The sequence below is a fragment of the Micromys minutus genome, assembly GCF_963924665.1.
Source record: "Micromys minutus genome assembly, chromosome: 26".
Taxonomy (NCBI): Eukaryota; Metazoa; Chordata; class Mammalia; order Rodentia; family Muridae; genus Micromys; species Micromys minutus.
In genome coordinates, this window is record NC_137961.1 from 16418344 (window position 1) to 16432040 (window position 13697).

Below are 13697 nucleotides of genomic sequence, written 5' to 3' on the forward strand. Positions count from 1 at the left end.
TTACGGCCAGAACGGTAGGACAGCAGCATTTAGCAAAAAGCTGCCTGGAGCCAAACTACCCCTTTTCAAGGTCTCCCTGACTCCACTGACCCCTTCTCTTTTCTGCTGGAAAAGGGAAATAAAGCAGTATGTCCCCAATCCAGAACGCAGGTGACAGGAAGCAGGAAGGACCTGGTTGCTTTTCAGAGCATGCTGTAAAGGTGGCCTGTCCACTCAGAGTGGCTGTAGCCCCATCTTGGAGGCCAGAGTACCGCGCTCACTCAGACAGATCTGTTTTCTTGGCAAAGCTGGACTCGCGACTCAGGCCCGTTTCTCGCCCCATCTTTTATTCAGACAGCTCACAAGTGCTGTGCTGGGAAGGGCGATTAAGTAGCACTAAGTGTATTTTTCCAGTGTCCACCTGATAAAAAGAAAATAAAACAAAATCAAGGAGGTCAACGATTGAACTGTCATTTTTTTTCCTCCCTCCACACTCCCCTCAAGGGGCTGGGGGAGTCACATGACTAAGAGTAACTGATTTAGCCAAGTGGCTGCAACTCCGAGTTTGCTGCAGAGCCGCCCCCTCCCGGCGGGAGCGCTGACGTCACGGAAAAGCCCCGTCGCGGGGCTGCCGGGCGCGCTATAAACGGCGGCGGGCCGCGGAGGCTTCAGGAGGCGGCACGGCCAGTGGACAGCACACAGCCTCGGATTGCGGAGCCCGCAGCGCAGGCGGCAGGCATTGCAGCAGGCAGCAAGCATTGTGCGGACCGACGGCAGACGCCCACCCAGCGCCCAGTGCAGCCAAGTAAGGGGGCTGAGGGGCTGTCCCAGTGGGAGCCTCTGCGGGAAGGGGCGTTCCTGGTCACTGAAGTTTTTAAGTTGGGGAGACCCTAGACCATGAAGTCTGTGACAGGGGCTCCCCCTTGGGAGATAGAAGTTCAGGTGCAAAGGATGCTCTTCTGATGGGGGTTCCTTAATTCAGTTCCGGAGGAGTGTCACTTTACAGATTAGGTGGCCAGGCGGCAGACCTCAAGGTCTGAACGCAAGTCTGTCAACCTAGAAACTGTTTTTAAGACTGAAAAAGAAACCGGTTGGTTCTGGCTAGTGGTATAGGTGTGCGAGCTGAGTGTGATCCTTGCGCTCACCGGGAGCTTGTTGAGTTAACCGCGGAGTGGGTGCTGTGTTATCTCAGGCAGTCTCAGCAGAACACAGTGCCTGTCAGGCGAGGCAGTCTTGCAAGGAGAAAGTTGTAGGAAGTTGTTGAGTGGCTTTTCCCCGAATCTCTGCCCTGATTTACTTCAAAAAAAAGGTGGAATTCTGAGCTAATTTCATCTCGGAATGGACAAGATTCCTTAAGAATGAAGCACTTTTTTGGTCGTTTGATGTGTCTGAATTCGAGCAGGTCCTTACCCTGTCAGAAGAACCGGGCTCAGGGCTGGAAGGCTAGACAGTATCTGTGGCTAAGAGAGTAGAGCTGAGGCTTAAACCTCAATCAGAAACTGTCCCAATATAACGGTCTCTTCAGGCAGCTGGACAACATCAGGGCAACTTTACTAAACATGGAAGTTCCCCCCAAGTGCCTGTCCAGTCCAGCCGGGGGAGTGATGTCATTGCCACGTGTTTCCCACTGAGGCACAAAAGACTGCAGGACGCCGGTGCAATTAAGAGCCATGTTTAGACAAGAACAGCTAACCTGGCCATCTGGTCCCCACAGCACTGACTTGTTGCTGATGGTAAAGCCATTTCTGGAGGCAGTGGGTTCCTTCCAGCTGCCTCTGCGCCAACTCCCAGTGGGATTTCCGAAGCTCCTTCAGGGATGGAGGAAGGTTATGGGCAACGGAGGGTGTTAGTGGTTCTACAAATGATTGAGGAGCTAGTTACTAAGTTTTGTGTGTGTGTGTGTGTGTGTGTGTGTGTGTGTGTGTGTGTGTGTGCACACGTGTGTGCACGCGTGCGCACTTGCAAGGCTTAGGGACAGTTTTATGGTTGTTCCTTATATTAAGAATTCATACCCATCACACGAAGAACCACTGATAACAGTGTAGAGACAGCGTTGAGCTCCCCTGGGCCTGGCTCATTCTTAATAATCTTTGCCATCTTTCCTGCTCCGATTCCTAGGATCCCACGATGACTCTGAATAATGTCACCATGCGCCAGGGCACCGTGGGCTTGCAGCCACAGCAGCGCTGGAGCGTCCCTGCTGACGGCAGGCATCTGATGGTCCAGAAGGATCCCCACCCCTGCAATCTCCGCAACCGCCACTCAACCGCTCCCGAAGAGCATTGCCGGAGGAGCTGGTCCTCCGACTCCACAGACTCGGTCATCTCTTCGGAGTCGGGGAACACCTACTACCGAGTAGTGCTTATAGGGGAGCAAGGAGTGGGCAAGTCCACCCTGGCCAACATCTTTGCTGGTGTGCATGACAGCATGGACAGTGACTGTGAGGTCTTGGGAGGTAGGTGGCCCAGCCCTGGTGGGCTTCTGTCTTGTAAGCAGCAAGAGCAAGAGGGAGCGGGTCATTTTTCTGCAGAATTGGGGAGCCAGGCATCATGGTACACACTTGTAATCCCAGCACCGGGAAGGAAGAAGCAGAAGGACTAGGAATTCAAGGTCATCTTCAGCTACATAGAGAGGCTGAGGCTAGCCTGGGCTATGTGATTCTATCTCAGATTAAAAACCAAAAATAAAATGAAAACAAACTGTATCTTCAGACTTAGGGGAGAACCCATGCCTTCTCAATGCTGAGACATTTGACAGAGAGGCCTGACTGCGGGCACAGAGCCTCAAGCACAAAAAAAAGACAAGACAGGAATTCATGGGACCAAGCCTGGTGACCCGAGTTATCAAGGGGCTTTCCGAAGGTCAGGTCTAAGGGGTCCAGGAAGGCCAACTCTGTCCTGGACCAGTTTTAGAGAGTTCATCACCACAGATGCTTTCTCTGTGACTATGCATAAAACCAAACTTGGGGTGGGGGGAGACCTGTTAGAGTAGATCAGTTCCTTTGTAATGTTCGCCAATATTACAAGCACTTGCAAGTGTAAGGAGGTTAAATGCTATACTTGAAGTGATGCAATAGCTTTAAGAAATTGAAATGTAAAGATGACAGATGACAAACACCCCGTGTAGACCCTTCCAGATGATTTTCTCCGTGTTACCAATTTCAAGGATCTATTTATTTAGTCCTTACCTGTTTCTAGACCCATTTCATACAAACATACACTATACAGTAGTTTATATTCTGGACTGGGAATTACAACTAGCTAGCCACTTGTCATACAGTGCCCTTCAGCCAGAGACCCAATATCGGTATCCATAGCTGCACCCCCTATTTACAGATATAGAAATGGAGGAAGGATTGTTCCGTGTTTGAACGCCTCACGTGGTCTGTCCCTACTTTCAGTTAAGATGTATACCCTCACACAGCCTGGGGGGCAGGGCAGAGATGGCTAAGCTTGGGAGAGAAGGCTTAGTGGCGGCTCGTTTCTCTCTGTTCCACAGCCCATTTCACGAAAAGGCTGTGTTCTCCTCAGTTGATGGTGTTAGGCAGTTACTGCTTCAAGAGGCAGCCCAGGGATGGCCGTGAGTGATGGCTCACGGCTGTAACATCCGCTTCTATCCCCACTCCCAGAATCTCAGGGACTGTAGCTAAGCAAGGGTCAAGGGAGACACAGGGCTGGCGTCCTGCAGCCTGGCGGGTGCTAGAAGACAGACAGCAAGAGAGGAGGGAGCTGATACTCAGAATGGCGATTCACAGTGGGAGGGTCCTTCCTGAAACGCCTCATGGTTGCTGATGTTGATTGCAGTCCTTACAGAATTCCTGTGTCCGTGCGTGAGTGAACAGGGTCTTGGGGAGGATGGGTGACAGATGGAGAGTCACCCTTCGGGAAAGCTGGGCATAAAGGGTTAATAATCCTATGTTGGCACTTTTCACCCATTCTACCAGCGTGTGGCCTATGCTATGTGTCGGTGCTTCCTGACACACTTTTGATAACATGTATAAGAATAGAGCCCATATGGTATCCATACCTCCACAGGTGTAGAGGCTTGCAGGGCTAAGTGGCTCCTAGGGCTTGCGTTCAAACCCACTTGTGGTTTAACCACAAACTTACATTCTTCCGCTGCCCTCTGGATTTAACTTCCAAATGCTGTTGTTCACACGGGACGGCACGACATAGACTTTGGCTACCCAGTGACAGCTGAGTGATGAGGGGCTCAGAGCCACCGAGTATAAATGACAGTGTGGTGGCATCAGCAGGGACTGGAAACCCAACAGTTGCTCTAAGGGGCTGACAGAGGGGCAGGGTTGTTTTATTTGTTTTAAGAGGGAGGCGATGAAAAGTGGACAATAGGCCCATTAGAAGTGTTTTCCCATTAGAAGGGGTGGAGCCTATGCAGAGGGCCCTATCCAGTAGGCACAGAGCAATGGGGCTGATTTGTAACTGGAAGAGGGAAAAATAGGGAACTTCTTTGGAGGGAGATGAGGAGGGGCTTTTCCTTAACTGCTCTAGACTGAGCATCTGATAATGAGAAACTTCTCAGTGATGGATCCATCCCCTATTATACATCCTGTGAGAGTGGCCACATTCATTTGGTTTAGAGGTGCATTAGAAGTCATTCGCATTGACGTGTTAGCTTCATGTTTCTCCAGAGGAAGGTTTTCCCAAGCACACCCATGCGCTGTTTTTCTTTTCTTTTTCTTTCCAGCATTCACAAGGGGGGGTGTACACAATAGTCTTTCCCATCATTTCTCCTAATAAAAGATGGATGTTATTCCAGCCCATTGCAACAGTCATCTGGTTCTCTGTGCATATTTAATTCTATCCGTACATCCACCCATTCTTCTATTCCTTCACCCATTCATTTCTAACTCGATACCGAACATGTAGCGCAGTACCTGGTGAGGCTCTGTGGGAGTGGAAGACACATGCAGAGCCCTGGAGCTTCCTCTTCAGCAGTCTCACAGTCTGCAGTGGAGGTCGGACATGTGCCGACTGGAGAACCAGCCGGGTCACAACAGGGATCTTGAGTTACAGGGAGAAAGTGGAGTTTGGAGAAAAGAATTCCGGCTGTGTAAATCAGAAACGGCTTGGTGGAAGAAAAGATCTCTGAGCTGGCCTTGACAGCAACCAGGACTTAGGAGGCCTGGACTGGGTGGGAAGATGCTCTAAGACACAGGGAGAGAGCTCAGGTTTGGAATGTTATGAGCGGGTTGGGATTCCCCACCCCCAGGTGACACAGACTTAGCTAAGTGCTCCTGGGTTAGCTGTCTGACCCCAGGAAGCTTCCTCCCTAGTATAATTGGGGTGATACTTCCTAGGTGGTACAGAGGCCAAAGGAGAGAGCAGATAGCAAAGGCGCAGTGTTGGCGTGATGCCCAGAGAGTCAACAATGTTTATAGTTCCCTCTGCAGCTCCATTTCTTTCTTCATGTTTCAGTTTGTAGCCTCAGTTCCGGTGGCCAGAAAGCTGAGCCTTAGGGACCCTGGCAACATTGTTTCGAGCCACGTGGGTAAGAAAGAGTAGGTCCTAGAGTAGAGGTGAGCTTTGCGTGTGCTCACAGCCACAACACCACGGCATTTGCTGCTCATCCACTTGGGACACAGGTTTAAACGGAATGGGTCAGGCATGTGAAGGGCTGGGGGACTTGGAACTGAGGCCCAGAAAACAAAGCAGATGCAAACGTGCCCCCAGCGGGGAGGATGTAGCGCAGGGTAGTAAGTACCAGGCAAGTGTTCCTAGTAACACAAAGATTCACAAGCAGGCAAAGAAGATCAGAATTCTGATGTTCTTTTAAACTCACACCTCTTTAGGACCCGTAGGATGAGCCCTACAGATATCTAAAGGAAGAGATTCAGGAACAAGGGCCAAAAAGAGACAAATTGTTATGAAAGTTAATGGTTTCCAAAAGATGGAACCAAGACCAGAAAACTCCAGAGTAGGCATGAGATTGGTGCACAGGGTTGTTGGGAAATCCTCTTGCAAATATCCTAGGATAGCTCCTTTTTTTTTTTCAGGTGGAGCTTCTCTGGCCCGTGACTGTTGTCACCTTTACAGCCAGTCTAGGCTCAAGTTAAGATGGGAAGTTTCTATTGCTTTCTATGTAACAATGGCACATTCTTGTAATCCCAGAACCCAGGAGGCAACTTGTAGGCTGGGCGGATTGTGTAGTGAGTTCTAGGCTGGCCAGGGCTACTGGCGAGGTTCCATCTCAACACAGCAAAGCAAATGGGGTGGAAGATTAAAGAAAATGATGGTCCAATTAGGGGCCATCTCAAATCTTTTCTCTTGTGCTTCCGCAAAGAGGAGAATCATCACTGAGCTCAAAGTTTCTGACATCTCCAGTGAGTGTTCAGGGGAACACAATGGAGTTTCCGTAACGATTATGGAAATAGGGCTTATAGTTAAAACGTCCAATAATGGGGCTTATAGTTAATGCTTTCTCGTAGCTTCAGCCATTGAATTGGAGTCAAAAGGTCTTCGGGACTTTATTTATCCTTATAAATGACTTTCCTCCATAAAAGGCCAGAGGATGATGGAAATGATTTTCTTTTAACGCAAGCCATTTAGCCTCCCAAGAGCTGTGGGGAATCTGCCTAGTGACTGGAGGGCTGTGTGCTGCATGTTGAAGGAGAACAATCGTGTGTGTGTGTGTGTGTGTGTGTGTGTGTGTGTGTGTGTGATTCTACAGGTCAGCCTTTCATGTTGTTCTTCCATAGGCATGAGCCTTGTTTTGGGGCTAGGCTGGCCAACCACTGAACCCTAGGGATCTGCCTATTTCTGTATCCCCAAAACAAGCATTCCAAGTGCTGTTCACCATGAGTGGCTTTGTCTGTGGATTCTTGAGGACTGACCTTGTGTTTGTATAGTAAGCTGCGTCCTCAGTCCCCCGGAGTACAAATCCTAGTGTGATGTCAACAGGAACCTCTTACGCTGACTTCTTTCTTATCCACTTGGCTGATATCAATGCTCTTTCTTTTCTAGAAGACACGTATGAGCGAACCCTGGTTGTTGATGGGGAGAGCGCCACCATTATCCTCCTGGACATGTGGGAAAGTAAGGTATGCAGAGCCTGTAGCTGTCAGTGGATTCCTTTAGGGCTTGCCTTTCAACAGGCTGCTTGGTGCCAGAGTGACCTTGTCCTACATAGTAGATGTTCCAGACAAGGAGGGCTCATTTCCTTGATTAAAAGCATTTACTTCTGAAGAACGAGACTGTGCCTGGGAACAGGTCGTTCACAGAGGAGCCCTGAAGAACAAACAAATTGCTGTGGTTTGCCCCGAGTTCTATTAAAAACCACAAGAGGCGTATTTGTTTTAGGGACAGTTCAAACACGCACAGTCACTTATTTTTAATGACACAGAGCCACCTTGTGTGAAGTTGGCCTTCTCAGTCCTGGATGCCTTCATAGCTTTTGACAGGTTTTGGGCCTCCCAGCAAATATACAAGATCATTGTTTATTGAGAACTTTCCTATTCCCACAGGAAAATATTTTAATTCTTAATTAGGAGGATTTTAGGGAGACAGAAAAGGCTGACTTGTGGCAGGTTAGATTGAAATAGAAATACTGTTTGTCCAAGTACTTATGAATTATTTCAGCTCATGATGTAGTATTCACTGGAAAATAAGGTTTTAACTATAGAAACAGCACAGACTGCCTTTCTTTGCATCTCTAGACATTCTGGAAGACCAATACATTTCGGGGTGTTGAAAGCGGTTTTCTTTTACTTGGGATAGACATACAATTCCTTGGCAAAAATGATACCTTGATTGTAAGGCTAGCCCGAGCTCACGGAAGGTCTTTTTATTTCATTAGGGGGAGAATGAATGGCTCCATGAACACTGCATGCAGGTTGGGGACGCCTACCTGATCGTATACTCTATCACAGACAGAGCGAGCTTTGAGAAGGCGTCGGAGCTGAGGATCCAGCTCCGCAGGGCCCGGCAGACAGAAGACATTCCTATAATTTTGGTTGGCAACAAGAGCGACTTAGTGCGGTGTCGAGAAGTGTCTGTGTCAGGTGAGAGGGTGGGTGATATGAGCCCCACCCCTGCACGGCACACATTGGCCCCCCAGGGGGTTCTCTTCCCCTGCCCCTGCAAGACTGCAGCCAGGGGCTCAGCGGCATGCTCCGTGAAGTTTAATGTGTACTGTCTAAGACTCTCAAGGTTCCCATTATTTGTATTAGTCATTTCTTCTTCTCTATCTTCTGGTCTACCGGAAGGTTCAGGGCACCCATTCCCCCTTGGGTGTTCTCTCAGAGTTACTTTAGAGAGGGGCGCATCCTCAGGAATTTCCTGACAGTTTTACCCTTTGTTCATATCCCTGTTCTCCAAGAAGATCCCAAGTTCAGGGGAGGAAAAGCCACATGTGCTTGCGAGGAGAGGAACTCTGGCTTAGGAGACTCGTAAGAGAGAGTTTCAAAAGAGACGGCCGCGGACATTCTGTCTAATGCTCTCCAGTTCCTCCCCTACTTCCTAAACTTTTGTGAGGACATCAGACTGATGGGCCCACATAAGCTTCTTGGTCCTTAGTTCAAGTGTAATTCCTATTGATAAGTAGGCCTCCATATTCTTTTTTGGGGGGCCTTCAAGATTGTATTGGCTCAGTGTAGATTTGGTACAATCTGGAGAAAAAAAAATATGGCCTTTTCAGTTCCTACCCAGTCAAGACAATTTTTCCACCTTGTGGGAATGGCTTACTAGGACACAAGAGTATTCTCACATCTTTTCAGACTAAAACCTAGACACGTGGCCATTAAACACAGTGGAGTATCTGAAATTGAGAGCTTTAGAAAAGCTTGGATAGTTTGATGTAACTGTATTAGATATTTATAAAACCATTTCCCCTTAAAGTATCTCATTTCATCCTATATATTTTGTAAAGAGAGGAAAGCTACATAGTAGAGTTTGGATTACAGTGTTTAGTGGCGGAAACTGAGTCAGGAGAAGGAATATAGAAACTACGCAGGAAGCAAGGCTGAGTTTCCTGTCCTTGTTGGCTGCTTGAGTTCCTTCATGTTTTTAAAAAAACACACTCGGTTTCTTCGTCTCGCGGATAAGAATAACGGTAGGCTTTCCTAGATTGTTGTGAGCAGTGAAAAGTCTTTGGCAAGAGCTTAGCCTGGGTTTTGAATGCAGCAAAGCTGTAGTAAGCGAAGGCTATGACTTTTGCTGTTGTAATTCATGTCATAAACTTGATGGAACTGGACTTCCATATAGTGAGTCTGGCCAGCTTCCTGGGATCCTCTTATGGGCTATTTCTACTCAGACCCCGGGGAGGATGCATGCTGCAATGTAGTCTACTGCCCTGACCTACCCCTGTGCAGTTTTAGAGAGGAGTTCTCCAGCTTGGCTGCATTGTACAGGATCCTACGCTATGACCCCTCTGACTTTCTCCTCCCTGCTTCCTTTGTAGAAGGGAGAGCTTGTGCGGTGGTGTTCGACTGCAAATTCATTGAGACCTCTGCAGCCGTGCAGCACAACGTGAAGGAACTGTTTGAGGGCATTGTGCGGCAGGTCCGCCTGCGCCGGGACAGCAAGGAGAAGAATGAGAGGAGGCTGGCCTACCAGAAGAGACGGGAGAGCATCCCCAGGAAAGCCAGGCGCTTCTGGGGCAAAATTGTGGCCAAAAACAACAAGAACATGGCTTTCAAGCTCAAGTCGAAATCCTGCCATGACCTGTCTGTGCTCTAGGCACCTAGTGTCGTCCAGATGTCCCCTCGATGGACATCGTTGAAGGCTTTTGGGACCAGTGATCTATATTAGATTGGATACATAAGCATTGTTAGACGCGGCTTCCCCTACTGCAGATGGGAACCAACAGGTTAGCCTCATGGGCAACCAAGTGCACGGGCAATGAAAGATCTCAGTCAACTCAGTATAAGAAAAAGCTTGACCTGCTACATGGACGCCTCAGACTCATTTAAGGGCAAGCTTGGGGTCCACACGAGTTTTTCTCTCCTTTGAGCAGCGGAATATTGATGCTTCTGAAGAACGCCCAGGGCAAGAGTGTCCCATCACTGAAGTTTGGCTCAGTATTGTTCTGTGTGAATCCGAGGCCCTCGGGTCATAAACATAGGAAAATGGTGAGTTTGGTGGAAGGAGAAGGGCTCTCAGCATACTTATATCCCTGGAACGTGAGCTGAAGCACCGGCCTCATCACAGCCGAGACTGTTACTGTCCCATCAGACTGGGAAGAGAATTGTTAGCCTTTGCTGGAAACTAAGGCACAGATAGACTTAGGCGCTGATACATGTAACACTTATAGGTTCAAAAAGTTGTTTATTTATGTGTCTTAGAAGTGTTTGAGGACACTATGTTTTTGTTTTTTGTTTTTTGTTTTTTTTTGCCAAATTCTACTTAGTCAAATCATCTTTTATGTCATGCTTCTTTTTTAAAACCATGAAGCTATCATAAAATATTTTTTAAAAAAAATCTCAACTATATTGATAATCTGGAGTACAAAATTTTAACTGTAATCAGAAGCCTATCCTCTTCCCCCCAAACATAAAAATGCTCCATCCTTTGGGTTGCTCCTTGTATGCCACCGCTGAATTATATTTATTATTATTTTGCAAATAACCATTTTAACATTTGATAAAGCATATTTATGAGCATATTTCTTACTGAGAAAAATGTCTGTTTTATTACCTTTTTATATTTTTCAAAATATGCAAGTTTTTACCTATATGTCTTATAATAAAATAAATAAAATCCCTGAAAAAAAGGAAAGCGTTCTGTTTTCCTCCCCACGTAAGATGAGTGTGACTATTTTCCTCTGACTTTTAGAACGAGCTGTATTCCTAAGGGACAGACAGTGTCTCCTGCCATTAGCTAAGTCCTCAGCATTATTTATTTATTTATTTATTTATTTACGAATCCCCAAGCTCTCGCCTTTGGAATCATGGTTCATAGAAGAGTTATTTCCGGCTGATTGAGTTGGGAAGGATTTGGGGGTCACATAAAGCTGAGCTAGAATCAAAGCCGATTGTCCTTCTACTTTGGTGTAGCAAATTCCTGACTGAACAGATGGACCCCGCTTTGTCCCTTGGAGGCTCCTGGTCTTAGGTTTTACTAAAGAATTGGGGGGGGGGTGGTTAAAAATATGTGTGTGTGTGTGTGTGTGTGTGTGTGCGCGCGCTCGCGTGTGTGTGTTTGTGTTAAATCCAAGGGCAGTGGGGATTAGTGATTTTCAGCCTGAGATCTAGCCAGGCAGAGCTTGAACCAAATTGCTCTCTCTGCCGCTAATATGTCTTGGCACGACTCTCAGGGCCGGTCTGCAAGGGCAGTGTGTGACCCTTGTTGAAATAGAAGCCTCTGATGGTTTTCCTTTGCTCTCTTCTGGCTCCCACTGCACACTCCTTCACTTCCAACCCATTGTCTTTCTGAGGTTGTAGACACCCTGATAGTGACAATCATGGAGTCTCCCGAAACGCCTCAGGCTTTGGTTTTTTTCAAGGGCAGCTGCCATGTTTTGTTTGGCCCGTCTTTTTCTAAGTTGAGGGCAAAGGTTCCATGTCTGTGCACTTTATGTCTTTGGAGTGCTCCTAGAAATTGCACAGGGAGCTAACAGGAAAGAGTCAGATTGCACAGGCTTGGGATGGACTTTGGCTCTGCCTTCACTTGAGCCAGAGCGTGTCTCTGGATTGATGGATAAACTATTCAGGCTTTGACATCTGTGAAATGGGCTTGCTCACAATCCCTTCCTTCCGAGACAGTTGTGAGAGTGACATCTGCTTGTGTTGTGCAGGGGGAGCTTCAGAAATATTACTTTTCATTGCTTGGTACTGTATATCCTTCTGTGAAGCTTTGAACTGGTTTTATGAGTCTGTTTTCCACGTTCAAATGGAAACCCCTTCAAATCAGAGACTACGGTGCTTTTCCTCTCGGAACCCTACTTTCAATGTAGCATCTTACACCGATTTGGACTTTCATGGCACTTCCTCTTGAATTTCACGGGTCCTTTGTGACACCCATGAGGGAGACAGAATTCTTCACAGCACACACACACACATACAACACATGTTGTCTGGTATATGTACTGTGAATACATGTATACCAATTACAAACAGCACACACGGAAGACATATACATTCTGAGTTTAATTTTCTCTGATTAAAACTCAACTTTCCTTTTAAGTCTTTCAGACAACTCCCTCTCCCCTCGATGGCTAACAGAAGACAGACCTCCTAGCGCAGAGATTTGGTCAGCGTTGTTGCCAGGGCTTACAGCTTGGCCCAGGCTGTAGATCACGGGGCTACACTAGTCCAGAGAGCCTTTGCTTTGAGAGTTATAGTTCTAGAGTCAGACAGACCTGAATTTTGGCTCACTAGGTACTGTGGAAGAGTGACACTCTTTTTTTCTCCCAGCCTCATTTTCCCATCTGTAAGGTCAGAGAAACGAAAAGGCCTTGTGAGAATTGATGAGCCCATGCTACTACCCGGAAGAGCTGTGACCACTCCCAATCTGCTGCAGTGCCCCCTGCACCCCGCCCCTGTCTCACTCAAGCTTATCACACACCCAGGCACTGCTTGCTGCTAGCCATGATGACTAAGGCACTGTGCTTGTCCTTGGGAACCTCATGAGCAGTAAATCTGACTGTCCCCAGTGAACAAAGACGGCATCGTTGGAAAGGGGAGAGAAAACTCATCTAGCCATATTTAAGGACCACAGGGTAGGTCAAAGTAGCCTGCCTTCAAGAAGCTTATGGTACGGTTCAAGATGGTGGAGAGTGGGCAGAATGGTGACTGAAGAAGACCGTACAGGAACCTGGAGTGGGTCGTGGAAGATAGCAATTGCTGTGTGAACCTCCAGTGAGGGAGAGGGGAGGGAGACAGAGACATACAGATACACAGAGAGGCAGAGACAGACACATATATGATGTGTGAGAGTGATCTCACTTACTAATTTATATTTCAAGGGGGGGGATGTGCTAAGTTTCAAACCCAGGACATGCGGCTGAGGTACCAGTTTAACATATCTAAGTAGACCTAGCCTCCAGGTTCTGTCAGCATCCCTCAGTCCCTATGGCTGGCACACCCCTCCCTCTGCCCTGAACTCTCCAGCCCAGGGGCTGGCTTGCCTTTTCCTCAGAGGTCCTTTGTGTATAATCCAGACATTTTGGTTACCTGCCCCTTTTGTACCTTTGGCTTCCTGGCTGCTGTACCTGGTTCTCTCTCTCTTCCCCTCCTTCTCTCCCCACATGGCCCAGCTGAGTCTGGTTAGACTCCCCCAGATACCCCTGTTTCTGCCTCTGGTTATGTTCCCCCTTTTATCTACAACAAACTTTCTCCCTTACCAAACCTCGGAGCAGTCCTGTCCTGTCATTTCCTTTTCTTTCTCTCTCTCTCTCTCTCTCTCTCTCTCTCTCTCTCTCTCTCTCCCTCCCTCCCTCCCTCCCTCCCTCCCTCCCTCCCTCCTTTCTTTCTTTCTTTCTTTCTTTCTTTCTTTCTTTCTTTCTTTCTTTCTTTCTTCTTCCTTTCTCCCCTTCTTCCTTCCTTCCTCCCTCCCTTCCTTCCTTCCTTCCTTCCTTTCTTTCTTTCTTTCTTTCTTTCTTTCTTTCTTTCTTTCTTTTCTTTCTTCATTCAGCGGGGAGGGAGTTAACTGGACAGATAAGCTAGGGGGAGAAGTTGCAAGGTATGCTGAGTTTTAAACTGGGAAGTGTTGACTTGGTTCAGGAAGCAATTCAAGTGACTAATACTCCCAAACAGGGTGTGACCC

The 13697-nt window shown here is 47.6% G+C and overlaps 1 protein-coding gene across 1 annotated transcript; it reads left to right on the top strand.

Annotated features, from left to right (window-relative positions):
- Positions 1-664: 664 nt before the first annotated feature.
- GEM (GTP binding protein overexpressed in skeletal muscle) lies at positions 665-10644 on the top strand. The gene is made up of 5 exons (XM_080938520.1): positions 665-784; positions 2098-2434; positions 6960-7036; positions 7792-7996; positions 9394-10644. Exons 2-5 carry the CDS (start codon positions 2107-2109, stop codon positions 9669-9671), a joined length of 888 nt encoding a protein of 295 aa, XP_080794646.1. The 5' UTR covers positions 665-784; positions 2098-2106; the 3' UTR covers positions 9672-10644.
- The last annotated feature ends 3053 nt before the right edge of the window (positions 10645-13697 follow it).